Genomic DNA, 27,344 nt, shown 5'->3' on the forward strand with positions numbered 1-27,344 from the left:
AAGTTAAAACAACAAAGTCATTTTCTCAAAAATGTAATGAATCACAACATTTTAGAATTGGAAACGTGCTTGCTGGTCACCTCATCCATCCGCCTCATTTTATGGTTGAGGAAACTCAGGTACAGAATGGTTGAGTGACTTTTACAGGGAAGAACCAGATCAGGCCACTATAAAGTCCAGGCCAAGAAGCATAGGAAGCCCCTGTAGAAAGCTCCAATGGGCTTTCACTAATAAAGATGGAAGTGCGTGTACAGAACAACAAACATATTACATCTGAGAGCAGAGGCTTTATTTACAATGATATTCAAACAGGATTTAGCAAAGGATACCTCTTCCTGCTTGTATCTTAGCAGCATGGGTTGTACTTCATAAACAGAAAAGAGAAATATCCTGGGAGCAGGAAGTGAACTCTCTTCTCAGATATGTTCTCTAAATCCCAACACGTTCCATGCTCCCGGCTCGTAGCAGGTAGTTGGTAGACACTTGGTTATAACAGCTGGGTGCCAGATGCCTGCCTCCCACTGAGGAATGTGTTCAGGGAAGATGTCAACACTGGCCGGGAAAAACATCAGGCTTTCACCTCACTCATAGCCTCCATAAGACGAGCACTGTTTGTGACTGCTGTTGTCAGGAAAATGAACCTGTAGCCTAAGGAGTCAAATGCAGCAGCAGAAGAGACAGCGCAGATCTTAGGCCCCAACGATAAAAATAGAGCCCCTCCATTTCCACAGTCCCCATGGGATCAGAGCACCAGTTTATAGACAGAGACATTGAGTGCCATACCCTTGGGCACCACTGCTTTCTACGCTTGGTATAACTGGGCTCCCTGCTATAGCAGCCCACAGTAAGGCTATGGCAAGTTGTACTCCGAGGCCAGGAGAAAACTATTCCTATGCAGGACACTTTGCGTGGTTTTTTTTTTTTTTTTTCTTGAGACGGAGTTTTGCTTTTGTTGTCCAGGCTGGAGTGCAATGGCGCCATCTCGGCTCATTGTAACCTCCACCTCCCAGGTTCAAGCAATTCTCCTACCTCAGCCTCCTGAGTAGCTAGGATTACAGGCACCCACCACCATGCCTCGCTAATTTTTGTATTTTTAATAGAGATGGGGTTTCACCATGTTAGTCAGGCTAGTCTCGAACTCCTAACCTCAGGTGATCTGCCTGCCTCGGCCTCCCAGAGTGTTGAGATTACAGGCATGAGCCACTGCGCCCAGCCAACACTTTGTTGCCCATATAGAATGCAGGCCAATTCTCACCTTTCTGCTCTCTCTTACCTTTCTCTCTGCCCAGGAACCGGAGGGCTGAGATCTCAGAGAATGTGCAACCACCCAAGAACACCACTAAGATGAGGCGCAGGGACTCACTGGAAGCCTTGTCTTCCTTAGTCATGTCTGTGAGGATCAGGCCAGATTCAGCTCTTCCCTGACATGCTAGTCCTGAGTGGTGCATCCAGCCCACCTCTCACTGCCAGCCTACCCCACTGTTGATGCCACATACCTGTAAATGCAAAGTCACTGCAGTTGAGCAGCCGTACCACCTCATCAAGGCCCTGCCAGCTTCGCCGCTCTAGCACCTGGGAAGGTATAAGCACTGTTTTTAAGGCTACAGACAATATCAGGCTTAGGAAAGGAAGGGCACAGCAGCCAGACTGTCACATTTCTTGCTCATTACTCAAGTAGCAAAAAGTTGAGACAGGGCCAGGTGTGGTGGCTCACGCCTGTAATCCCAACACTTTAGGAGTTGGAGGCGGGGCAATCACCTGAGGTCAGGAGTCCGAGACCAGCCTGGCCAACATATAGTTGGCCTCGTCTATATGAAACCCCATTTCTACTAAAAATGCAAAAATTAGCTGGGTGCAGTGGCACATGCCTGTAGTCCCAGCTACTTGGGAAGCTGAGGCAGGAGAATCACTTACATCCAGGAGGCGGAGGCTGCAGTGAGCTGAGATCGCGCCACTGCACTCCAGCCTGGGTGACAGAGCGAGACTCCATCTCTCAAAGAAAAAAAAAAAAAGTCAAGACAAGTTAGGGACCAAGAGAAAGCAGAGAGAATGAAATATGAATGGGAGCAAGAGTAATATGCTCTCACCTGCTCAATGATTCGGCAGCTCAAGGGCACATAAGCACCACTGAAGACGTAAGCCATGTCTCGCGGCACTTTCAGATCATACTCACCGTCCACACGTGGGATCTATAAGACAAAGGGACTTGGCCAGGAGCGGTGGCTCACGCCTGTAATCCCAGCACTTTGGGAGGCCGAGGCGGGTAGATCACAAGGTCAGGAGATCGAGACCATCCTGGCTAACACGGTGAAACCCTGTCTCTACTAAAAATGCAAAAAATTAGCCGGGCGTGGCTGCGGGCGCCTGTAGTCCCAGCTACTTGTGAGGCTGAGGCAGGAGAATGGCGTGAACCCGGGAGGCGGAGCTTCCAGTGAGCTGAGATGGCGCCACCGCACTCCAGCCTGGGCAACTGAGGGAGACTCCGTCTCAAAAAAAAAAAAAAAAAAAAAAAAGACAAAGGGACTTTATTAGGCAAGTGACAGCTCAGCTCCCTAACCCTTTAAAGGGTCAGATAAAGTGGCACAGCCCAAAGAACAATTCTTATTTCAACAAAAGGGAGAACCAGCAATAGCCCTGAAAAGAGAATCCGTAACAGAAGATAGCAGTTTCTGTTCAGGAACTGCCAGTTCTCTGGAATGAGTTCCCATGCACCATTATTGGATAATGTGAAGGGGCTGGAGAGACAGGTTCTCCTTTCCCTGTCCTTAAGAGACATGGGATATGGTTGTCACTGAAGCAGCACTTAGAATATTATCTGGCATTGGCAGGTGCTTGTTACATGTTGATTAAATGAATGAATCTACCATGCTATAAGACTACCAAACAAAAGAATCTTTATACACATGAAATGACAAAAAGGTTTTTGTGGATTCAAAGTACTCCACAATGGGCCAGGCGCAGTGGCTCAAGCCTGTAATCCTAGCACTTTGGGAGGCCGAGGTGGGTGGATCACCTAAGGTCAGAAGTTCGAGACCAGAACTTCTGAGGTCAGAAGCTGGCCAACATGGTGAAACCCTGTCTCTACTAAAAATACAAAAATTAGCCGGGTGTGGTGGCACATGCCTGTAATCCCTCGGGAGGCTGAGGCAGGAGAATCACTTGAACCTGGGAGGCAGAGGTTGCAGTGAGCTGAGATTGTGCCACTGCACTCCAGCCTGGGCAACAGAGCAAGACTCCATCTCAAAAAAGAAAAAAAGTACCCCACAATGGAATGAACCCACTGTCTCCCCTAACCATCCCTGTTCCACATACCAAATTCAGCTTTTTGCTGATGGCACGAAAATTGCTCCTCTTGGCCAGAGAACTGAAAGCATCAGTAATCTTTCCTGGGGAAGAAATCTGTGTCAGGTTTCACCTAAGGTCTATGGATTCATGACACTGCCACGGACAACACCATTCAGGACACGACAGCACCAATCACATCCAAAAACTCTCGGAAGCTGTTCAACTACAATTCCCTGGAACTCCCACCCTTCTCCCCACCCACAGTCTTCTCCCTCCTACAGGGTACCAGGTCTCTACTAAATGCAATCCACAGGGTAACCCAAGTTTATTGGTATATGCTTTGGAGTTAAACTGACCTAACTTACTAACTAAGGGACCTGGGACAAATCACTTAATTCTCTAAGCCTCAGTTTCATCATCCATAAAATGAGGATGAGAAAATTTACCTCACAGAGTCTTTGTGAGGATTCAATGAGAAACTAAAGGGCTCAGCACATGGTAAGTGTTCACTATGTGGAAACCACTCTTACTGGCAGACGTAGTAGTAATAATAGTAATGACATTAATAGGAAGGAATCAGTCCACCTTCTCCAATTCATTCTGTCCCTCCCAGCGTGCTGCCTGTTGAGAGAAGTCAGGACAACAGCTGGAGTAGGGGTCACCTGTGCTCCCTGCTTACCTGCAGCCTTGTCGGTCACCAGCTTGCTCACTTTACTCTCCACGGCTGTGAGGGTGTCCCCGGGGGCCTGCTCTGTTAGGAGCCCAGCTCGTCTCAGATTGGAGAAGGTTAGCAGGTGTTCAGGGCCATAGCTCTGAAGAAGATGCAATTAGACTATTTACTGAGTGTCCGAAGAGCATCTAGCACTGTCAGGCACTACAGAGGTGAGACAGAGAAGGACTATGTAGCCTCTGCTGCAGTGTGAAGGAGCTCACACTTTGTTGAGATACATTTTCACATCAGAAATAACCAAACAGGGCTGGGAGCGGTGGCTCATGCCTGTAATCCCAGCACTTTGGGAGGCCAGGGCAGGCAGATCACTTGAGGTCAGGAGTTTGAGACCAGCCTGGCCAACATGGTGAAACCCTGTCTCTACTAAAAACACAAAAATTAGCCGGGCATGGTGGCTCGTGCCTGTAGTCTCAGCTCCTCAGGAGGCTGAGGCAGAGAACTGCTTGAATCTGGCAGGCAAAGGTTGCAGTGAGCCGAGATTGCGCCACTGCACTCCAGCTTGGGCGACAGAGCGAGACATCGTCTCAAAAAAATAAAAGAAATAATTAAACACCAAACGAAGAAGAATAAAAAGCAGCATGAGACTTTAGAGACCTATGGATGTATGGGAAAGGCTTCCTGGATGAAGTAAGACTTGAGAAGTACCAGGAAGGAAAGCTGAATCAATGCTTCACATGGTGCTAAAATGAGAGAGACTCCCAGGAGTAAGAACTCACCTCTGGGGCCAGCGCTGAAATGTTTAAATTAAATTCTCAGCACTAGCCATGCGCCGTCAGTGTATGGGGTGAAACAAGGGTAGAGGGCAGAGAGGCGTGGTGAAAGGTGACTCTCCCTAGTAGCTCTAAGAGGGAGGCCTGAATGGAAACAGGAGGGTAATGGAGGCAGGAAAGGAGCCACTTCTTTTGCCTCTTTCAAAAATGCCCAGTAACTGCCCTCCACCAAGTTCCCTCAAGAATACATTCTCCAGGCCTTACCTGCAGATACTGTGTTTTCAGAGATCGGTAATCCTTGGGGATCAAACCTAAGAGTGAAGAAAATAAGACAGGTGCATGAGAAAGAGGCCGGCAGAGGCACCCTAAAATATACAGATCAACCAGCAACGAATGCCTTCTTCAGGAGGAAGGATTCAGTAAATGTTAACCCTGCAGAGTATACAGTTGGTTCAAATTTTAAGCTTGCTTACTGAAAGATAAAGCCTAGGTCTGGGAGCTCCCAAGAAGGCCTGTGAAACATAAGGGTGCTGAGGAGGGGACACTGGAACTAATGGTGATCATAGTGGGATGTGGGGAGGATGCAGCAGGAGGGAGGAGAAGTGATGACTCATTTATTTATTTATTTATTTGAGACGGAGTCTTGCTTTGTCACCCAGGCTGGAGCGCGATCTTGGCTCACTGCAACCTCCACCTCCTGGGTTCAAGCCATTCTCCTGCCTCAGCCTCCTGAGTAGCTGGGATTACAGGCATGCACCACCACGCCTGGCTAATTTTTGTATTTTTAGTAGAGACAGGGTTTCACCATGTTGGTCAGGCTGGTCTCCAACTCCTGATCTTGAGATCCACCTGCCTTGGCCTCCCAAAGTGCTGGGATTACAGGCATAAGCCACTGCACCTGGCAGACTCATGCATTTCTTCCTGGCTAAGGGGCAGTTCTACTAGGAACTGTTTCACAACTATTGAGAAATAGGAAAAGTGTTCAAATGAGTTCCAAAAGCATGGTCTTATATGTTTTTCTCCATCGAGGTAAGAATAACTGGGATTCTAACTATAGTAAATGAGATTTAGAATAAGCAAAATACTTCTCTGGGTAAAAAGCAACCTTCGGCCGGGCACAGTAGCTCACTCCTGTAATCCCAGAACTTAGGGAAGCTGAGGCAGGTGGATCACCTGAGGTCAGGAGTTCCAGACCAGCCTGGCCAACATAACAAAACCCCGTCTCTATTAAAAATATAAAAATTAGCCTGGTGTGATGGCGTGCACCTGTAGTCCCAGCTACTCGAGAGGCTGAGGTGAGAAATCGCTTGAACCCGGGAGGTGGAGGTTGCAGTGAGCCGAGATCGTGCCACTGCACTCTAGCCTGGGCAACAGAGCAAGACTCTGTCTTAAAAAAAAAAAAAAAGGAAGAAAAAGAAAAAGAAGGCAACCTTCAAGAATATTCACCAACTGGAAGACTTCAACAGTGAAAAAAAGTTGCCACGAAGGTTACAGAATCTGGGATTTTAGAAATGTTCATGAAAACTAGCTGGGCATGGTGGTGCACACCTGTAGTCCCAGCTACTCAGGAGGCTGAGGCAGGAGAATCACTTGAACCCACGAGGTGGGGGTTGTGGTGAGCCAAGATCGCACCACTGCACCCCAGCCTGGGTGACAGAGCGAGACTCTGTCTCAAAAAAATAAATAAATAAAATAAATGTTCATGAAATTAACTTGCTGTCCCTTTTTCCTGGAATGTATCTTTATCTTATTGAAAATAAGGACAGATGGAGTGATGAGAGAAACGCCACTCAGCTCTACACCCCTGCAGTCCTAAGATATGACAGGGCTCTAGGGTGGCCTGGATGTGGTCCCACTTAGGGCTAAAACAATAAATTACCCTGTGTCCTGGTGATAATTCACCCCAAACAAAAAAGAACCCATGAAATTACAGGGAAACATTCTGTTTGCTAAGACATTTGCCTTAGCCTTTCAAAATCACTTCTTCTGTCCCTAAGACATAGTTTCTCAATCTGACATTCTCATCTTTAGTCTTTTGGGCTCACCATTCTCAGTGATGGACAAAAGGCACATGAGGCGCAGGCTTTCTATAGGCGACACCTGCATAGGAAGAAAGACTCAAGGAGGACTGAAGCTTCACAACATGTGTTCTTTTCCTTCTGCTTAAGGCTGATCCCACCTCTAAACGCCATTCTTGGCCCCCACAGCCCTCCACCTGCGCACCTGCCGGTCTATGTGTTCCTCGATGTAGCTGGTGCTCTCTCGGATGTTGAACCCCTCTAGCAGTGCTGTGAGAAATCAGAGGAGAGCCTGTTACTAGGGGACCAGCTCAGCTGTTGCCATCTATGCTAACAGGTGTCTGTCTCCCCATCTCTTTCTCCATCCTTGGGGTGGGTTAAGGGACCCCCAGGACTTCTAGCAGGAACCAGCATTCCACATAGCCAATGTCAGCTGGAAAGAGCCAGAGAACATCTTTTAAGGGTGGGAGGGGCTGGGAGCTGGGGAAGTAGAAGTGTGGGCAGTAGCACAGCAAGGCTGTGGCAGTTACCATGCTCAGTCTTGATTAGCTCCTGGAAATCCTGCTTGGTTTTCTTCTTCATGATGGATTCACAGGCCCCAATATCTGCAGGTTGGATAAAGGGAGCTGACATATTCCTGTTTCTAGAAAGATGTCCCTTTATTGTCCAGAAGAATAAAAACCTCTTAAGGCAAAATCCAAAAGCACTTCTTCCCACTTTACACCAAATAAGACCATATGCGTCAGATGAACAGGGATCTCCTCCTCGGGGTAATGGTACTCTGGAGCCTTCCCTGGAGGGATACAGTCACTTCCCCTCACGCCCCTCAAGCTGAAACCTACGGAGACTCAGCAGGCGGTGCTCCTGTTTCAGGCCCTTGAGCTCCTGGGACACGAAATTCTTCATCTGCTTAATGTCCATGCCTCTCCGGCGCTGTGGGAAAATTCCCAAAGGTTACCCCCCCAACCTCAGACATGAGAAACCACCACCCTCCCTCAGTTGTCATCTATCCATGAGAAAGGACAGGGAACCTGTCATAATATTAGAAGGAGAGTCCAAGGGCAGCAGCCTTGAGAAGCCACTGAGGGAACAAAACAGAGGACCTGGGCTTGGAGCCTCACATCATACTGGGCCTGCAAGTTCCGGGCCTTCTGGCTCAAGAAGCCAAAGACATTGGAGAAGTGCTCATTCCGAATCTCATTAAACACCTGTGAGGGGAGTAAGACAGGAACAACTTACTCTATCAGAACCATCACTTAGCAGTAGAATGACAGTACGGGAAGGGTGCTCAGGTGTTCTGGCAGAAATACAAACAAAGCTGAGCTGGGATCCATAAGTCCATATCAAATGCCTACTCCGTGCTCTGAGGTATGCTCTTTTTTTTTTTTTTTTTTTTTTGAGACGGAGTCTGGCTCTGTCACCCAGGCTGGAGTGCAGTGGCCGGATCTCTGCTCACCGCAAGCTCCTCCTCCCGGGTTTACGCCATTCTCCTGCCTCAGCCTCCGGAGTAGCTGGGACTACAGGCGCCCGCCACCTCGCCCGGCTAGTTTTTTGTACTTTTTAGTAGAGACGGGGTTTCACCGTGTTAGCCAGGATGGTCTCGATCTCCTGACCTCATGATCCGCCCGTCTCGGCCTCCCAAAGTGCTGGGATTACAGGCTTGAGCCACCGCGCCCGGCCCGAGGTATGCTCTTAACTGGTGGGGAAACCCTCTCTCCCACAGACTCAGCCTCCCCTCGCAGAGCTGGGGCCCACAGCCTGGTATAAGCAGTGGCCCTAGGGGGGCCCATTGCTAGCACCCACACCCTCACCTTGTCCTCGGCATTGAGTAGCACCTTCAGGCTCTTGTCAGAGGATGTGACTTCTGGGCCAAAGTCGACACTCCCTTTGAGAGCAGAGGGACAGTTATTAGGATCTCCAATGAGGACTTCTCCTACCCTTCCCTGAACTGCCATAAAGGTCCTCAAACTGTTTGGAAGCCAGCAGTTCATTCAGGGTCTGGGTCTCTCCCACAAGCCCTGCCATGTGGGAGGTGCCAAGGCTGATGACCACATCCATCTTGCCAAGATGCAGAGGACCATGGCACTTACCACACTTGATGCGGAAGGTGTCATCTACTAGGCCCTCGTAAACCACTTGGGAGCAAAGTGCTGTCACAAAGTCCACATCTGAAACAGAGATCCCTGACCGTGAAGGTTCTCCCTGACCCAGCCTTCTACACAGCATGCTCAAGGGCAGCTTTGACACTTTCCATAGGGCCAAGGACCCACACTCCTCAAAGCTGGGATTCACAGCCCTAACCTTAGGATTTTAACTTTGCCACCACGCTTTCCATATTCCCATGTCTTCTAGGGCCGAAAGATGACAGGAGCACTGGGCATAATTTACCTCTGTCCAAGAGAAAGATATGTCCAATCTCTGGCCTTCGGCCCTTGGTTTCGCCATCCTCCTCCTCCTCCAGGTTCCTCCACAATTCATATGCCATCTGCCAGGGCCCAAAATATTCTCAGTCTTGTGTCCAGGTCCCTACTGCAGCCAACCCCTTCCATGTGATACTTCCTCTTGTCCCCGAGACAGGAGCTAATTATTCACAATATGGCCCTATCTACTCCCATCTGTGCTTATCCTTCCCTGACACTCTTCATACTGGTGAGAAGATGTGTTACTCTGTCCCCAAAATGAAAAGAGATTTAGGAATGCCACCCAGGAGACCCTGGCTTTTGCCTCTCTGTTAGCCACACAAGTTCTCCTCTCTGAGGATCTATTCCAGAACAACGAAAGCAAAGAATACACCTTATATCACAGATACCCTTGGATAACCTCACGTGGGTACACAACAGGGGAAACAGGGTCGCCTGGACAACAGTACTGCTAGTGCTCTTACCTTGGCGCATCTGCCAATTCCATAGCAGTTTGGAAAGGGTCCATAGAGAGTGCTGAGAAGGTGTAAGGCCTGAGCCACAGTGTTGATCCAACGCTGATCTCCTTCCTGCAGGGACCACACAAGTCACAAAGATATGAATCAACCCAATAGGACCACTTGGAAAGTGGTTAGCCCTAGAAGCCCTGAAGCAGGGTGGCAGGGTCTGAGGGATGCTTGAAAGGTTCATTTTCATTGGCTCTACAGGAAGTCCCACAAAGACCAATCTGTAGCACTCAATCACTATATCACTATCGCTCGTGATAAATTATTTGAGTTGGACAAAGGTTACATTGGTATTTCTAGCCCTCTGCATCCCACATGTGTCTCCATCCCCTGATGCCAAGACCCAAGGGCCTCTGCATTTACCAGAAAGTAATCCCTGAAAAATTCTGGTAGTTCCATGCTCAGCAGATCCACATCAAGAGGCAGCAAAGAGAAGGCCCATTCATCACAGCTCACATCTGTGGGGACACAGAGCATCAGCCTCCCTGTAGAAGGTACTTAGCTCCACATTAAGAGGGAAGGTCCGCCACAATCATGCAACAAATATTTGAGTGCCTGCCACACGCCATTACTGCATTAAGCAATGGAGGCTCAAAGAAGAATAAGACACAGTCCCTGCCCTTAAGGAGCTCACAGTCTGATAAGGAAAGGAGACGCGACCACAGCAGCCTGTAACACAATGTGGTAAGTGATGGGTTTTTACTAGAGGGCTGACCAAAAGTGCCAAGAAAACGTTCATTCACTCATTCATTCATTCATTATTTATTTATTTATTTATTTATTTAGAGACTGAGTTTAGCTCTTATCATCCAGGCTGGAGTGCAATGGTGAGATCTTGGCTCACTGCAACCTCCACCTCCTGGGTTCAAGCAATTCTCCTGCCTCAGCCTCCCAAGTAGCTGGGATTACAGGCATGTGCCACCACGCTCAGCTAATTTTTGTATTTTTGGCAGAGACAGGGTTTTGCCATGTCGGCCAGGCTGCTCTTGAACTTCTGACCTCTGGTGATCCGCCCGCCTCAGCCTCCCAAAGTGCTGGGATTACAGGCGTGAGCCACCATGCCCAGCTTGCTCATTCATTATTCAGCAAATATTTACTGAAAGCTGCCTACATGCAGGACTATATGAACACCAGAGATACAGCAGTGAGCAAAATAGACATGCTCCCAACCTTCTGGAGCTTACAGTCTAGTGGGGGAGACACACCAGACAAATTATGACACAAACTGTTAAATCACGGTTGTGCTCCAAAGAGGTCAAACAGCAAGCTGTGAGCACCATATATTAAAGGGCTGTAACCACAACTGGGGGTGTAGGAAAGACTTCCCTCAAGAAGAGAAAATTAAGCTTAAAATTTGCCTAAGACTTGGGAAGGCAAAAAGCTGTAGGATGGAGAATATCCTGGGCACCTGGAAAAGCATGGGTAAAATCCCTCTGGCTGGAGGGTGGTGAGTCAGGAGAAGGAAGTAGCACACAATGAGGCTAATGGGACAGGAGGGGCCAGACTGTGCAAGGGATAGGAGGCATGTTGGGGATTCTGGGCTTTATTTTGACCTGCTGCCAGATTTCCAGCAAGGAGTGCTGTGATCAGGTTTGGGCTGTGTGGAGAATAGCCTGAGAAATGCACAGAGGGGAGGCCCAGTTTTTCCTGTGGGAGCCTTGGAAGGTGAGAAAAGAGTAGTTGGTCATTTCCAACTCTAAGCCCTGGTATTACTTTCATACTACCCCAATAGTGTTCTGTCTGTCTATCTATCTATCTATCTATCTATCTATCTATCTATCTATCTATCTATGAGACTGAGTCTCACTCTTGTTGTCCAGGTTGGAGTGCAATGGTGTGATCTCGGCTCACTGCAACCTCTGCCTCCTGGGTTCAAGCAATTCTCCTGCCTCAGCCTCCCAAGTAAGCTGGAATTACAGGTGTGCACCACCACGCCCAGCTAATTATTGTATTTTTAGTAGAGATGGGGTTTCACCATGTTCCCTGGGCTGATCTCGAACTCCTGACCTCAGGCCTCCCAAAGTGCTGGGATTACAGGCGTGAGCCACCGCGCCCAGCCCCGAGTAGTGTTCTAATTTGTGGTCCTGTTCCCATTCCCATTCTCAGGAACCTCTCCTCCTGCTACACTAACAGGAATAAGACCAGGAAAAGAAAGAGCTGGGGGGTGGAGAACAACAACAGTTTTTTCTTCTGTATGTTCTCTCTCCCTTTTCACTCACATTCATCTCCTCTCACCTCCATAGATTCCCTCTTCCTCAAGCACCATCTCACATGCATAAAACTGAAAGAGAAAAGGAAATTGATTAGTAACCACCTTCTTCTCTGTTCTCTCCATTTCTCTGCAGTTCCTCTGTGGTCACTGATGAGGACAATAATTACTGAACCCAGTGAAACAAAAGAGAACCCAGACTCTTAGATCTAGAAAGGACCATTAGAATCATCCAGCCCAGCACTTCATTTCTTTCTCATACATTTAATTTATGTTTGAGTAAATCGTTTCTTATCTCCCTGAGAGAATGGAAGAACTTTACAAAGGAGAAGGAATTCAGCTGTCTTCGAAAGGTAAGTTGTACAGGCAGAGATGAGAGCAACGGCATGGAGTGCTCTGGAAATTGTGGAGGAGCAGATGGGAGCAAACGATCTGTACAAGGGAGAGTAAGTTCTGTTTAGGACATGCCCACGGGACCTCTGGAGACACAGACAAAGACTTGGGATTAAGTAGCATATACCCTGTATTTAAAGTGGATGATGTGGCTGGGTGCAGTGGCTCACTCCTATAATCCCATAACTTCGGAAGGCCAAGGCAGGTGAATCGCTTGAGTCCAGAAGTTCTAGATCAGCTTGGGCAACAAGGTAGAGACCCCGTCTCTACCAAACAATGAAAAATTAGCTGGGCATGGTGGTGTGTGCCTATAGTCCCAGCTACTCAGGAGGCTGAGGTGGGAGGATCATTTGAGCCCAAGAGGTCAAGGCTGCAGTGAGCCAAGATTGTGCCACTGCACTCCAGCCTGGGCAGCAGAGTGAGACCCTATCTCAAATAAATAAATAAAAGTAGATGGTCTGTCCAAGAGAAAAGAACACACAGAGGAGAGCTAAGGACAGGACCCTAGGGAACACCAAGATGAAAGGGGGCCAGAGTACAGGACCTGGCAGAGAAGACTGAGAAAGAATACTCGAGAGGTAGGGGCAGGAGAAAACAGCAATAGTCAAGGCAGAAAAGGTCAGAGTTGCAAGGAAGGGTGGGCAACAGTGTCAAATGCCAGGGAAGTTAGTAGGATTAACATTAAATAGACACCAGTGGATCTGACAACAGAGACCTGAGGGAGACTCGATGAAACGATGAAGGTGGAGATGAGGAAGCAGAAGCAGTGACAGTAGAAGAGTCTTCACAGAAGCCTGGCCATGAAAGAAGGGGGAGTCCTGAGAAGAGATGAAATGGGGGACATTGTTTAGAAGGGATAGACATAGGTGAAGGCAAAAGAGAAAGTCTACCTGGTAAAGCAAGATAATGGAGAAGGAAAGCAGAAACGGGGTCAAGAACTGGCATGGAACAGCTCATCTTTGAAGGGAAAAGGCCACGATCTCTTCCTCCTTTGAGGTAAGTGGGGAAAGGGTGAATATTTGAAAGTAATAAGAAAGAATGCTGAGGGCACTCACATCTGATAATGAGATGACATTATTAACAGCTAGTCCTTAAAATGGATTAGGCATTATTCTTCGTGTTTTACAAGAATCACTTGTCTTCATCTTCATACTAGCTCTGTGAGATGTAGATCAATGCTACGTGCTCCTTGTTTTACTGTTACGCAGAAGAATCCTATTCCTCCCTCACTCATTTCTGCCAGGAAAACTGAAATCTACACGTCTGCTTTTAACTTTTAGTGCTAAGTAATGGAATTCCAGAGCCAGGTCTGAAAACTGCCAATCTTCATAATTAACAAAGGAGTCTCAAAGAGGAGAGAGAGATGCCTCCTAATATAAAATTAGGTCAAATAATTTGATTAGATAAGGTGTTAAGTGGAGAACACTCATAAAAATACCAGTTTTGTTTTTCTGTGTAATATAGAGACTTGTAGGATTATTTTAACTTGTAGGATTATTCCCTGTTAATACAAATGTGGCCTTGATCAGGCGCAGTGGCTCATGCCTGTAACCCTAGCACTTTGGGAGGCAGAGGTGGGTGGATTGCCTGAGCTCAGGAGTTCGAGACCAGCCTGGGCAATATGGCAAAACCGCACCTCCATTAAAAATACAAAAAATTAGCCAGGCATGGTGGTGCACACTTGTAGTCCCAGCTACTCGGGAGGCTGAGGCAGGAGAATTGCTTGAACCTGGGAGGCGGAGGTTGCAGTAAGCCAAGACTGCAGCACTGCACTCCAGCCTGGGTGACAAAGCAAGACACTGTCTCCAAAAACAAAACAAAACAAAACACCAAATCTGTCCTTGGAAGCATAATTTGAAAAAAAAAAGAAATGGTTTTATAAGGGTCCAAGAACTAGAAATTATTGCTATGACTCTTTTTTTTTTTTTTTAATTTATTTATTATTATTATACTTTAAGTTGTAGGGTACATGTGCATAACGTGCAGGTTTGTTACATATGTATACTTGTGCCATGTTGGTGTGCTGCACCCATCAACTCGTCATTTACATCAGGTATAACTCCCAATGCAATCCCTCCCCCCTCCCCCCTCCCCATGATAGGCCCCGGTGTGTGATGTTCCCCTTCCCGAGTCCAAGTGATCTCATTGTTCAGTTCCCACCTATGAGTGAGAACATGCGGTGTTTGGTTTTCTGTTCTTGTGATAGTTTGCTAAGAATGATGGTTTCCAGCTGCATCCATGTCCCTACAAAGGACACAAACTCATCCTTTTTTATGGCTGCATAGTATTCCATGGTGTATATGTGCCACATTTTCTTAATCCAATCTGTCACTGATGGACATTTGGGTTGATTCCAAGTCTTTGCTATTGTGAATAGTGCCGCAATAAACATACGTGTGCATGTGTCTTTATAGCAGCATAATTTATAATCCTTTGGGTATATACCCAGTAATGGGATGGCTGGGTCATATGGTACATCTAGTTCTAGATCCTTGAGGAATCGCCATACTGTTTTCCATAATGGTTGAACTAGTTTACAATCCCACCAACAGTGTAAAAGTGTTCCTATTTCTCCACATCCTCTCCAGCACCTGTTGTTTCCTGACTTTTTAATGATCGCCATTCTAACTGGTGTGAGATGGTATCTCATTGTGGTTTTGATTTGCATTTCTCTGATGGCCAGTGATGATGAGCATTTTTTCATGTGTCTGTTGGCTGTATGAATGTCTTCTTTTGAGAACTGTCTGTTCATATCCTTTGACCACTTTTTGATGGGGTTGTTTGTTTTTTTCTTGTAAATTTGTGTGAGTTATTTGTAGGTTCTGGATATTAGCCCTTTGTCAGATGAGTAGATTGCAAAAATTTTCTTGACTTCAAACTATACTACAAGGCTACAGTAACCAAAACAGCATGGTACTGGTACCAAAACAGAGATATAGACCAATGGAACAGAACAGAGTCCTCAGAAATAATACCACACATCTACAGCCATCTGATCTTTGACAAACCTGAGAGAAACAAGAAATGGGGAAAGGATTCCCTATTTAATAAATGGTGCTGGGAAAATTGGCTAGCCATAAGTAGAAAGCTGAAACTGGATCCTTTCCTTACTCCTTATACGAAAATTAATTCAAGATGGATTAGAGACTTAAATGTTAGACCTAATACCATAAAAATCCTAGAGGAAAACCTAGGTAGTACCATTCAGGACATAGGCATGGGCAAAGACTTCATGTCTAAAACACCAAAAGCAACAGCAGCAAAAGCCAAAATTGACAAATGGGATCTCATTAAACTAAAGAGCTTCTGCACAGCAAAAGAAACTACCATCAGAGTGAACAGGCAACCTGCTATGACTCTTTTAATAGCATTCAAAAGTACCTATAATTCTGAGTGGTTGTCCTGCTCAATAATTTCTTGCCCTGGTAATAATACTTCACATGTTTGTATTCCTAAGCATATTATCTTAAGATAAATATTTGTAAGATTGTGCTATCAATCTTCAGGTGACATTCAAAGGAAGGTCACTGGTTCTTTCCTCTTATTCCTTTTATAGAAGGAGAAAACAATATAAGCCTAGGGTCCCACTTGATTTCTTATTTCAACAGAGACTCAAAGTCATCTCACTTAAATTAAGAGATAGGTACTATTATCAACTCTATCTTCCAGATGAGAAAACTGAGACACGGAACAGCTTAGTACCTAACCCAAGACCACACAGGTAATAAGGCCTCAAGGGTGGATTTTATCCAGACAGCCTGGTTTCAGAGGCTTCTAGTTACTGCTTCTATTTTCTCTAGAATTTTCTTAGAAAGATTGAAAAGGAATAAATTCCTGTTCTTCCTAGTCTAGTCTCTACCTTCTCTAAGTATGCATGCACTACTTGCTGTAGCTTTATAGGCCTATGGTTGGCAAGGTAAAGGCCTGGAACGTCATTCCTCCCAATCACTGGGATTGAGGATGAATGTAGCTGATGCAGAGGTGAGAGGGGAGCTCAATGGAATCAAGAAATGGACAGACTATGATGGACCTCCAAATATGTACTGTAGTTATTGAGTTAAAGATGGAAGAGCTCTAGCCTGGCTATGCTAACTCACTGTGTGAGCATGGGCTTCAGTTCCCTCAGCTGCTCAAAGTTGGGATGGAGTAAAACAGTCTCTAAGGCTCCTTTCCTGTGCAAGAAAAGGCTTTTCCAACACATGGTGGCATGGTTCTAGTAACCTAGGGGCAGCCCAGTCACATCCCTATAAGCATAGGGGATGGGAGGAGGGGGGTGATGATTTATCTAATTTATTATTAAAGAGGGATACAGGGAGAAAGTCATTAGAAAGCCGTAACATTGTGCACCATTACTATACTAGAGTTTGTGTTAGGGATACAGAGCAGGTTCTACCTCGCAAGTGTGAAGCTTTTCATTTAAAAAAATCTACGTAGAGGCCTCCTCACACAATTCCACAACACTTTATTTGGGACAGTATGCTGGCAGACCCTCTGCTAAACAATTGAAGATATGTAAATGAAAAGACAGTGACAGGTATTTTGTTCAATCATACATAATTTGCTTTGAAGGAGTGCAACGGAAACTGAATCCCCAGGACAACAGTGTTGGGAGGTGCAGCCTAATAACAGGTGATTGGGTCGTAAGGGAAGAGTCCTCATGAATGGATTAATGTCCTTATGGCAGGAGGGGGTTGCTATAAGGCAAGTCCAGCTCCTGGGTGCCTCTTGGTCTCATGTGCTGGCTTCTACCTTCCACCCTTCTGCCATGGGATGACCCTCGCCAGATGCCAGCCTCATACTCTTGGATTTCACTACCTCCTCAGACCATGAGCTAAATAAATTTCTGTTCATTATAAACTACCTAGTCTCAGGCATTCTGTTACAGCAACAGAAAACGAACTGAGACAGGGAGGTAGTGCTGTTGGCCCCTTACCCCTGCCTGGTCCTCAGTCCTGTTCTACCTTATCCCACTTCCTCCAGGATCCAAACTCACCTTTTGAGGGCTGAAGATCACTTTGTATTTGCGAGTTCTGCCAGCCAATTTGTCAGCATTGACAAGACCTACAGAGAGAAAGAATGCAGCCCAGCAAGCCATGAGCCATCTGTTACACTAGAAGCAGGGAAGCTGCCGGGCACGGTGGCTCATGCCTGTAATCCCAGCACTTTGAGAGGCCGAGGCGGGTGGATCACCTGAGGTCAGGAGTTTGCGACCAGCCTGGCCAACATGGTGAAACCCCGTCTCCACTAAAAATATAAAAAATTAGCCCAGTCTGGTGGTGGGCACCTGTAGTCACAGCTACTTAGGAGGCTGAGGCAGGAGAATCGCTTGAACCCAGGAGGTGGAAGTTGCAGTGAGCCCAGATCACGCCATTGCGCTCCAGACTGGGCAACAAGAGTGAAACTCTGTCTCAAAAAAAAAAAAAAATGACAACAACAAAAAAGAAGCAGGGAAGCAGATATCCTTCACAAGTGCTACAGCCAACTCAAACAATTATTTTCTTATTAGAGGGTCCTTATGGCCAAGGCCTTTAGATCTTGCCCGCCCTTTCCCACAGTTACACATAGTACCATGGCACACTCACTGGCAATGTATCGCATATTCTTGATGCGGGGTCTGACTAAGAAGCACAATCTATGAGAGAGAAAGAAAAAAAAACAGTGAAGAAAAATTATCAAGTTGGATAGTAACTTAGAAGAAACTGAAATAATACCAACATTTTTGCCATTTGCCCTACAGGTCTCATCCTAGCCAAAGTTATGCCATTCTCTTCGTCCACCATACACCAACCACAGTAGATACTCTCAACACAATGGGTAGAATGTGATGAGCTGGGTACATTACTGGCCCTATAGTGGACCCAAAAATTGCTGTTCTCAAATAACTTACAATCCAGTGGGCAAAAAAAGGTACATATATGGAGTATATTAACAGTCAGTGCCGAAAAACAATACAAGAATACCCCATAGAAATATACAATTATTATTTGTCAGTTAAAAATAAAGGCTGGGCATTGTGGCTCACACCTGTAATCCTAATACTCTGGGAGGCCAAGGTGGGCAGATTGCTTGAGCTCAGGAGTTCGAAACTAGCCTCGGCAGCACAGTGAGACCTCATCTCTATTAAAAATAATAATAGTAGGCTGGGAGTGGTGGCTCACACATATAATCCCAGCACTCTGGGAGGCAGAGGCGGGTGGATTACCTGAGGTCAGGAGTTTGAGACCAGCCTGGCCAACATAGAGAAACCCCATCTCTACTAAAAAATACAAAAATTGGCTGGATGTGGTGGTGCATGCCTGTAATCCCAGCTACTCAGGAGGCTGAGGCAGGAGAATAGCTTGAACCCGGGAGGCAGAGGTTGCAGTGAGCCCAGATTGTGCCATTGTTCTCCAGCCTGGATGACAAGAGCTAAACTCTGTCTCAAAAAAAATAAAATAAAATAAAATAAAATAAAAATTAATAATAATAATCGTAAAATAAAATACAAGAACTATAAGGCCTGGCGAGGTGGTGCATGCCTATAATCCCAGCATTTTGGGAGGCCGAGGTGGGCGGATCACCTGAGGTCAAGAGTTCAAGACCAGCCTGGCCAACATAGAGAAACCCCATCTCTACTAAAAATACAAAAATTAGCTGGGCATGGTGGCAGGCGCCTGTAATCACAGCTACTTGGGAGGCTGAGGCAGGAAAATTGCTTGAACCTGGGAGGCAGAGGTTGCAGCGAGCTGAGATTCCGCCACTGCACTCCCACCTGGGTGACAGAGTTAGACTCCTACTCAAAAAAATAAAATAAAACTACAGGCGGATGCAGTGGTGCACACTTGTAATCCCAGTTACTCAGGAGGCTGAGGCAGGAGGATGCCTTGAGCCCAGGAGCTCAAGGCTGCAGTGAGCTATGATTGCACCACTGCACTCCAGCCTGTGCAACAGAGTGAGACTCTGAAAATAAATTTCAGAGTGAGTCTCTGAAAATAAATAAATTTAATTTAAAAAATTTTAAAATGTAAGAAAGTAATAGAAAATAATGTTTTTCAAACTGGGGTCCATGGATATATTCTCCACATATCCAGGAGAATTTTTTCTTCTAAGAAAGCATGTACATTAAGTTTCAAAAATACTTTAAAATCAAGGCAACAGCTGTACATGACTACATGCCGAGTGAACAGGATAAATACAAAATGCCACGGAAATCCAGAGGAGAAAATCACCCTGGACTGGAAGGGCAACAGAGAGCTTCATGGAGGAGGTGGCTGGGCTCTCAATGATGGACATTCTTTTTTTTTTTTTATTTTTTTATTTTTGAGACTTAGTCTGGCTCTGTTGCCCAGGCTGGAGTGCAGTGGTGCGATCTCGGCTCACTGCAAGCTCCACCTCCCGGGTTCATGCCATTCTCCTGCCTCAGCCTCCGGAGTAGCTGGGACTACATGCACCCGCCACAATACTCGGCTAATTTTTTGTATTTTTAGTAGAGATGGGGTTTCACCGTGTTAGCCAGGATAGTCTTGATCTCCTGACCTCGTGATCTGCCCGTCTTGGCCTCCCAAAGTGCTGGGATTACAGGCGTGAGCCACCACGCCCAGCGGACATTCTTTATAGGAGCAGTGAGGACAGGAGAGAATTTCAGGCAGAGCGAATGGAGTGATGAAAAAGGTGAAGGCACAGGCACAGAGCTGAGAGGCAAGTGGAAGCACAACTCAACAGAGGCTTGAAGGGGACACACGAGAGACAAGGCTGGAAAGGTAATGTGGGAGGCCACGCTGCAGACAGCCTTGGAGTCTATAACAAATAATGTAGACAATCTTCAGCGAGTAATGAGGGGCCTTGCAGATTCTATTTTTTTTTTCTTTTTTTTTTTTTTTTGAGATAGAGTCTTGCTTTGTCACCCAGTCTGGAGTGCAGTGGCGTGATCTTGGCTCACTGCAACTCATCCACCTCCCGGGTTCAAGTGATTCGCCTGGCTCAGCCTCCTGAGTAGCTGGGATTACAGGCACACGCCACCACATCAGGCTAATTTTTGTATTTTTAGTAGAGATGGGGTTACACCATGTTGGCCAGGCTGGTCTCTATCTCCTGACCTCAGAAGATCCGCCCACCTCGGTCTCCCAAAGTGCTGGGATTACAGGCATGAGGTGCTGCACCCGGCTGCCTTGCAGGTTCTTGAAAAGAGCACAATGAAAATAATTTTGAAAGATTAGCCAATCTGGTTATAGACTGTAATATAAATTAGAGAGGGAAGAGGACAAGAAACCACAGAAAGGAAACTATAGACAACAAAACAAAACAAAACAAAACAAAACAAAACAAAACAAAACTACAGAAGAGTAACCTAGCCATGAAATTGTAAAGTTCAGGGAAGTGAACCATATATCTCAGCCAAGGACAGATGAAAGGCAAATGTGCCCCTAGGGACTTCCTCCAACTTGGAGTAGGGACAGACTCTCCCAGACACTCACTGTTCACTGGAGCTGAGGGCTGGCTTGTTCTCCACCTTGTATAGCTTGTCTACTTCGTGTTGCTACAGAGAGAATCCAATAAGACAATGGACATAAGAGTGCCTGAAAAGCACAAAGGGTGATACGAAGATAGGGAACTTCTTGAGGGCTTCCTAATTATGCTAATTCTAGGAATCAAACTGCTCGCCTGACAACCATCCCACTGAACTTTCCTCAAGCTGTCAATAGGAAAACCAAAAATAAAATAAAAACAGTATAGGCCAGGTGCGGTGGCTCATGCTTGTAATCCCAGCATGTTGGGAGGCCAAGGCAGGAGGATCACTTGAACCCAGGAGTTTGAGATCAGCCTGGGTAACATAACAAGACGCCATCTCTACAAAATTAAAAAAAAAAAAAAATCATATATTCCGTAGCAAATAGACTCAGAAAAATAAATAACAAATTTAAATTTAAAAATTAACCAGGTGTAGTGGCACATGCCTGTGGTCCCAGCTACTTGGTAAGCTGAGGCAGGAGGATCGCCTGAGTCCAGGAGGTCAAGACTGCAGTGAGCTGTGATTGTGCCATTGCACTACATTCCAGCCTGGGTGACGGAGAGAGACTTCATCTCCCTCCTCAAAAAAATACAAAACAAAAAAATATGAACAACAGCATCGATCTCCCTTTTCCACCCAATTAAGCTACCCTATGTTTGCCCTACAACGGTAGTCACTCTTCAGTAATTTGTATTGTTCATCAAAAGAAAAACAGCTCAAAGAAGAAAGTGGGGCATGACCACCAGGGGAAAGGGATAGTACCTTCAGAATGGAGACATTGGCAATTCGATCCAAAGGGCTCATGAGATCTGCCTCAATGAATAAATCCTTTTTTCCAGGAAGCTGAAGGAGACACAGTATGTTGGGTCACTCACAGGTCACACGAGCTTCCTCACCTGAGAACTAGCCTAGCCACCCATCTAACAGAAGCATAGTCTCTGAGGTGGGAGGGCACTAAGCATCGTCTAGCCCGGCACCTTTTTTATTATCTGTATCCACAGTTGACGCTCCTCTGTATATTTACCGGTTTTGCCTTCTTGTTTTCTGTACCAGCGGGAAGAAGACATCCCACCTGCTTTCTCAGGTTAACTCCTTGTCACTCAACCCTTCTGCTCACCTATGACCTTGGTCTGCACCTCACTCCCCTTCTCTGCTGTCTCCTCCACTCTGGCTCCCAACCACCCCTGGTCTCCTGCTGAACAAAGCCAAACACAACAGAACCCCACTTTGCATTTTTCTCCTAAGTACAAAATAAAATAGCGCATGCTCACTGCAGAAAACTTAGCAAACCCGGGACAATCCTCACCCCATCACCCTTCCACTCCCCCACCCCACAATCCCTGTCATATGATTTCTACACCACCACTCCTGACACAGATCTCAATGTCTGTTCAGAGGAACGAGAGGTCACAGTTAGTGACAGGGAGTGGAAAGTCATTGGGAGATTCCTCTCAACCAGGCCTTCATGAATGGGTAGGGTGTTGACACGGATGTTTGAAGAGGGCAGTCCAGCAAAAATCAGAAAGAGAACACAGGCTGTGTGGTAAGGGGACGATTTTACCCTCTGAGGGACATTTGGCAATATCCAGACACATTTTTGGTTATCTGACTCAGGGTAGGGGTTTTACTGGCATCTCGTGGGTAGAGGCCAGGGATGCTGCTAGACATCCAACAATGCACAGGCCAGCCCCCACCACAAAGAATGATCCAGTCCAAAAGGTCAACAGTATAGAGGGCAGGAAATTATTTATTTATTTATTTTTAAATCTTATTTGTTGTTTTGTTTGTTTTTTGAGATGAAGTCTCCCTCTGACACCCAGGCTGGAGTGCAGTGGCGTGATCTCGGCTCACTGCAACCTCCGGCTCCCGGATTCCAGCAATTCTCTGCCTCAGCCTCCCGAGTAGCTGAGATTACAGGTGCCCGCCACCACACCTGGCTAATTTTTGTATTTTTAGTAGAGACAGCATTTCACCATCTTGGCCAGGCTGGTCTTGGACTCCTGACCTCATGATACACCTGCCTCAGCCTCCCAAAGTGCTGGGATTACAGGCGTGAGCTACCGCTACCTGTCTGTTTTTTGTTTTTTGGTTTTTTTTTAAAGACAGTCTTGCTCTGTTGTCCAGGCTGGAGTGCAGTGGCAGGACCTCAGCTCACTGCAACCTCTGCCTCCCAGGGTCAAGCAATTCTCCTGCCTCAGCCTCCCAAGTAGTGGGGATTACAGGTGCATGCCACCACACCTGGCTAATTTTTGTATTTTTAGTAGACATGGAATTTCACCATGTTGGCCAGAGTGTTCTCGAACCCCTGACCTCCTCAGGTGATCCACCACATTTGGGCTTTTTAAATGTTTATTTATCAACAGAGGGTAGGAAATCTTGAGGTAGGTGAATGGTGAAAAATAAACCGAAATAGTTGGCTAGGATTGAGCAGGAAGGGCTCCAAATGCCAGCTTTGGGGAGTGTGGCCTTGATCCTCTAATTAACAGGGAAAAATAAAGCTTTTGTACATTGAAGCATTCCAATCAGCTGGAACTGTTAATGAATCTGAAGACTGGAGAAACTAGAGGCAGGGAGTCTACTTAGGGAGTTAATGAAACCATCCAGGAAGCCCAAGCATGTGGCAATGAAAGAGGGCCTGATTTAGGCTGGTGGTGGTATGAGCAAAAATAGATTAAGAGATACATGGAATGTGTAATATAATGTTGGTTTTTTGTTTGTTTGTTTGTTTTTTGTTTTTTTTTTTTTGAGATGGAGCTTCACTCTTGTTGCCCAGGCTGGAGTGCAATGGCGTGATCTTGGCTCACCCCAACCTCCACCTCCTGGGTTCAAGCAATTCTCCTGCCTCAGCCTCCCAAGTAGCTGGGATTACAGGCATGCGCCACCATGCCCAGCTAATTTTGTATTTTTAGTAGAGATGGGGTTTCTCCATGTTGGTCAGGCTGGTCTCGAACTCCCGACCTCAGGTGATCTGCCCGCCTCGGCCTCCCAAAGTACTGGGTGAGCCACCGCACCCAGCCTAATATAATTTTTTAAAATACTTCAAAGAAATTAACAGTGTTAACAGTGCTTATAACTTATGGTAGGGCCATAAGTAATTTTTTTTCTTTTTACTTTCCTTGATCTTCTTACATTTTCTATAATGTGCAAGTCTTATTTTATAATCACCATAAAAAAGTTATGTGTAAAGAAGTATACATGGAACTCAGCAACTGGTTCAGTTAAGTATCAGGGTGAAGGATAGGCAAAGATGATTCTGATATTTCAAGCCTGAATAGCAATGCTATTCTTAAAAAATGACTTAAAAAATTAAGTCAGAAGTTAGTTAGGAGAGGACGTTATTGCCTGGAAATCCACTTTGGCCATGCTGAATAACCCAGTGGGTTCAAGTTTCTCTCCTTGGTCTCCTCTACTTGATCTCACCTGAACTAGTGGCTTTAACTAGCACCTCTTTTCAATTCTTCAGACATTTGTTACAAGTCTTATATGTGCATGTCATTGTGCAAGCACTAAGTATAAAAGAGAAATAGGCTGGGTGCGGTGGCTCATGCCTATAATCCCAGCACTTTGGGAGGCCGAGATGGGCAGATCACCTGAAGTCAGGAGTTCGAGAACAGCCTGGCCAACATAGTGAAACTCTGTCTCTACTAAAAATACAAAAATTAGCCAGGTGGGCTAGTGCGCGCCTGTAATCCCAACTACTCGGGAGGCTGAAGCAGAAGAATCGCCTGAACCCGGGAGGTGGAGGTTGCAGTGAGCCAAGATTGTGCCACTGCACTCCAGCCTGGGCAACGGAGTGAGATCTGTCTCAAAAAAAAAATAAATAAGTAAAATTAAATAGAAATAAAATCTGGTCCAAGATGCCCTGCAGTTCTCGTTTTGATCCATCTTCCTTCCAGTCCTCACAATGAAGCTGCAGTTCCACATTTTTATCTGCTGGATGTTACAAGCTGTATTTCTCACTGGCATCTTAACTTCCCCCATCCAAACCCAAACAAATCAACTTCCCCCACCAAACCTGTTCCTTTTTCTAATTATTTTTCTCATTTCTATTCAATGTTCATACAACAAATATTTATTAACCATATGGTGTGTGCTTGACTCTAAGCTAGGTACTCACTGGGTAGTGTTGACCAAAACAAACGTGATCCCTGCCCACCTTCCAATCTAATGAGGAACACAGACATAAAATGAATAACTAAATGATTACACAAGTAATCCATTAAAATAACAGTAGCAGTATTATTTTCCTAATAACCAGGTTAAAAATCTCACTCATTTTTGCTTCTCCTCAACCTTTATAACCAATCAGTAAGTCTTTGAGTTTTCTTTCACCATAACTTAAAAATCCATCATTTCCCTTCATTCCCATTGCTACCCGTTTTCTGTGGGCCTTTATTACTTGTCTAATCTACGGTCTCCTAACTGGCCTTCTTGTTGCCCATTTACCCCACCACACACATCACTATTAGAATCATCATCAAGTATTGTCTCATGCCACAAATGGAAAAAAAAAATCGTCAGTGGCTACTGTGTAACTGCTGATGGCTGTCTTCCCTGTACATGCCTTGTCTTTCCCTGGTTTGTCAACTTTGCTCCTACCAATCTATCTGCCTGGAGCGTGCTTAATCTCCAAAGAAAATAAGCTTATTATTCACACTCACCCCCTTGAAGCTCCTAGATCATCACCCCAGCTAGAAATGATCACTTATTCTGAACTCTTCGGGTACACTACTCTATCACTCATTTACCACCTGTGTGTGATAATTTGTGCTTCACACAGCTCCTGCTGGAGTGGCAGGATTCCTAATGGCAAATATGTCTTAACCATCTTTCCGTCCCTAGGGATGCCTGGCACTAATGGTGTCTCCCTTGCCTGTATGGGGGTTGGGGGCTGATTTCCATTAACTCTCTGGCCAGGTTCCAAACAGCTCTTACTACTCCCTGGATTCATTCTGGACCTGCTGGGGAAGCCCCAAGGAAATACCAGGGGCCACGAACAAGATAAAAGGGGCACGGCAAGGAAGAAATGTGCATCCAATGAGTGCTAAACTGTAGATGCGATAAAGTCGCCAGGCGAGCACTGACCTGCTCCAGCAGATAGATGAGCTGGTCTCGAGCCAGCCTCTTGAGCATGGAGAAATCAGGCAGCTCAGGGGCGTCTGGCCGATGGGGAAAAGCCATGGCAGCGGTGACCTGCGCCGCGGGGTGGAAGGACGCCCTTCGCTCTGAGAAGGCCGGCCGCAGCCCAGGGGAAGCGCAAGGGGGCTATCCTTCAGGCCTGGGCACCGACTTCCAAAGACCCCAGAGGTGCCCTCGCTCCTCAGCAGCGCTCCAGGAATGAATGGCCACCTCCAGGCAAAGAGAGCTACTACCGCGGAGCAGCCTTGTCTCAGACCTGCAGCCACCGTGTCCTGACCCTCCCTCCCTGATCCACTCAACCCGTCAGCAGGATTCCGGTCTACACCCCGCAGAGACTCCGCAGCGTACTGGGAGAACCCAGCCTCCTGCCAGAAAGAGAAGCGACTTCCTAGATCTCCCGGAAGTCCCTTTCGTTCCCAGCGCTTCGCGTACCAGGAAGGGGACGGTGTCTTGAAAGGGACATTTAAAAATCGGAGGCAATGAGTCTATTAATTAGGTGGCAGCGCCTGGGGTCCCAGCACTCAAGAGGCTGAGGTGGGAGAATCGCTCGAGTCAGGGAGGCGGAGATTGCAGTGAACTGCGATCGCGCTACTGCACCCCAACCTGGGCAACAAAGCCAGACCTTGCCTCAAAAAAAAAAAAAAAAGAAAAAAAAAAAGAAAAGAAAAAAGACATAATGGATGCAACAGACTAACAATACCTGAACTCTGATCAGTCATACCATCATGTCATTTCCTGGTGAGATGCATAGGAAATACAGAGCATCACCTACCTAATCAAGCCTCAAGATCTGACTACGAATTTATAGGCTATAAGAGATTAGCAGGAATATGTTAAGACATCGTAGGTATGAAATCAACCATACCCAAAATGTAGGAAATTATATGGGACAAATGATCTGTCTTATTCAAAAAAATGGCAAAGGGAGAAATGTGGGAGGGGGAAACACTTCAGAATAAAAGAGATTTAAGGGATATATCAACTAAATGTTTCAATGTGTGGATCTTCTTCGGATAATAATTGAAAGATAACTGATTTAAGGAATTACTAAAACTTTTCAGGTATTATATTTCTTTTCTTTTCATTTTTTTCCAGACAGAGTTTCGCCCTTTTGCCTAGTGGAGGATCTTGGCTCACTGCAAGCTCTGCGCCACACCCCCACCCCCACCCCTGGCCCTAAGTTCAAGGGTTTCTCCTGCCTCAGTCTCCCGAGTAGGCTGGAATTACGGGCGCGTGCCACCATGCCTGGCTAATTTTTGTAATTTTGGTAGAGACTGGGTTTCGCTATGTTGGCCAGGCTGATCTCGAACTCCTGACCTCAAGTGATCCACCTGCCTCGGCCTCCCAAAGTGCTGGGATTACAGGCGTGAGCCACAGCGTCCGGTCAGGTATTGCATTTCTATGTTATCATTTTTTTTTTCTTGTATTTCTATGTTATACAGGCTT

General features: G+C 46.2%; 1 protein-coding gene across 4 annotated transcripts; it reads right to left on the bottom strand.

Annotated features, from left to right (window-relative positions):
• Positions 1–267: 267 nt before the first annotated feature.
• Positions 268–26,312, bottom strand: VPS33B (VPS33B late endosome and lysosome associated). 4 transcript variants are annotated; one of them, XM_073013026.1, is made up of 23 exons: positions 25,845–26,298; positions 21,522–21,602; positions 20,725–20,786; positions 17,854–17,903; positions 17,265–17,332; positions 11,905–11,950; positions 10,033–10,127; positions 9,628–9,732; positions 9,132–9,228; positions 8,834–8,926; positions 8,555–8,628; positions 7,865–7,951; positions 7,586–7,676; positions 7,274–7,348; positions 6,949–7,013; positions 6,771–6,825; positions 4,990–5,036; positions 3,965–4,097; positions 3,313–3,386; positions 2,088–2,189; positions 1,497–1,572; positions 1,274–1,390; positions 268–648 (listed from the first exon to the last, which is right to left on the bottom strand). In XM_073013026.1, exons 1-23 carry the CDS (start codon positions 25,938–25,940, stop codon positions 569–571), a joined length of 1,869 nt encoding a protein of 622 aa, XP_072869127.1. In that variant the 5' UTR covers positions 25,941–26,298; the 3' UTR covers positions 268–568. The 4 variants fall into 4 exon arrangements, with proteins under 4 accessions (XP_072869127.1, XP_007988602.1, XP_007988603.1 ...); XM_007990411.3 differs by having other exon boundaries at positions 8,834–8,911; positions 25,845–26,297; XM_007990412.3 differs by lacking the exon at positions 20,725–20,786 and having other exon boundaries at positions 8,834–8,911; positions 25,845–26,312.
• Positions 26,313–27,344: the final 1,032 nt, after the last annotated feature.

Source organism: Chlorocebus sabaeus, chromosome 29, assembly GCF_047675955.1.
Source record: "Chlorocebus sabaeus isolate Y175 chromosome 29, mChlSab1.0.hap1, whole genome shotgun sequence".
In the NCBI taxonomy this organism is placed as follows: Eukaryota; Metazoa; Chordata; class Mammalia; order Primates; family Cercopithecidae; genus Chlorocebus; species Chlorocebus sabaeus.

Bases quoted from the DNA above. Each gene is read 5' to 3' on its own strand.
- VPS33B (XM_073013026.1), bottom strand. From the start codon at position 25,940: ATGGCTTTTCCCCATCGGCCAGACGCCCCTGAGCTGCCTGATTTCTCC. The intron at 7,014-7,273 runs GTAACTGCCACA...GATTTCTCACAG, and splicing joins GCTAATCAAGACTGAGCATG to CACTGCTAGAGGGGTTCAAC. The intron at 649-1,273 runs GTAAGAGAGAGC...TTGACTCCTTAG, and splicing joins GTTCCTGGGCAGAGAGAAAG to GCTACAGGTTCATTTTCCTG.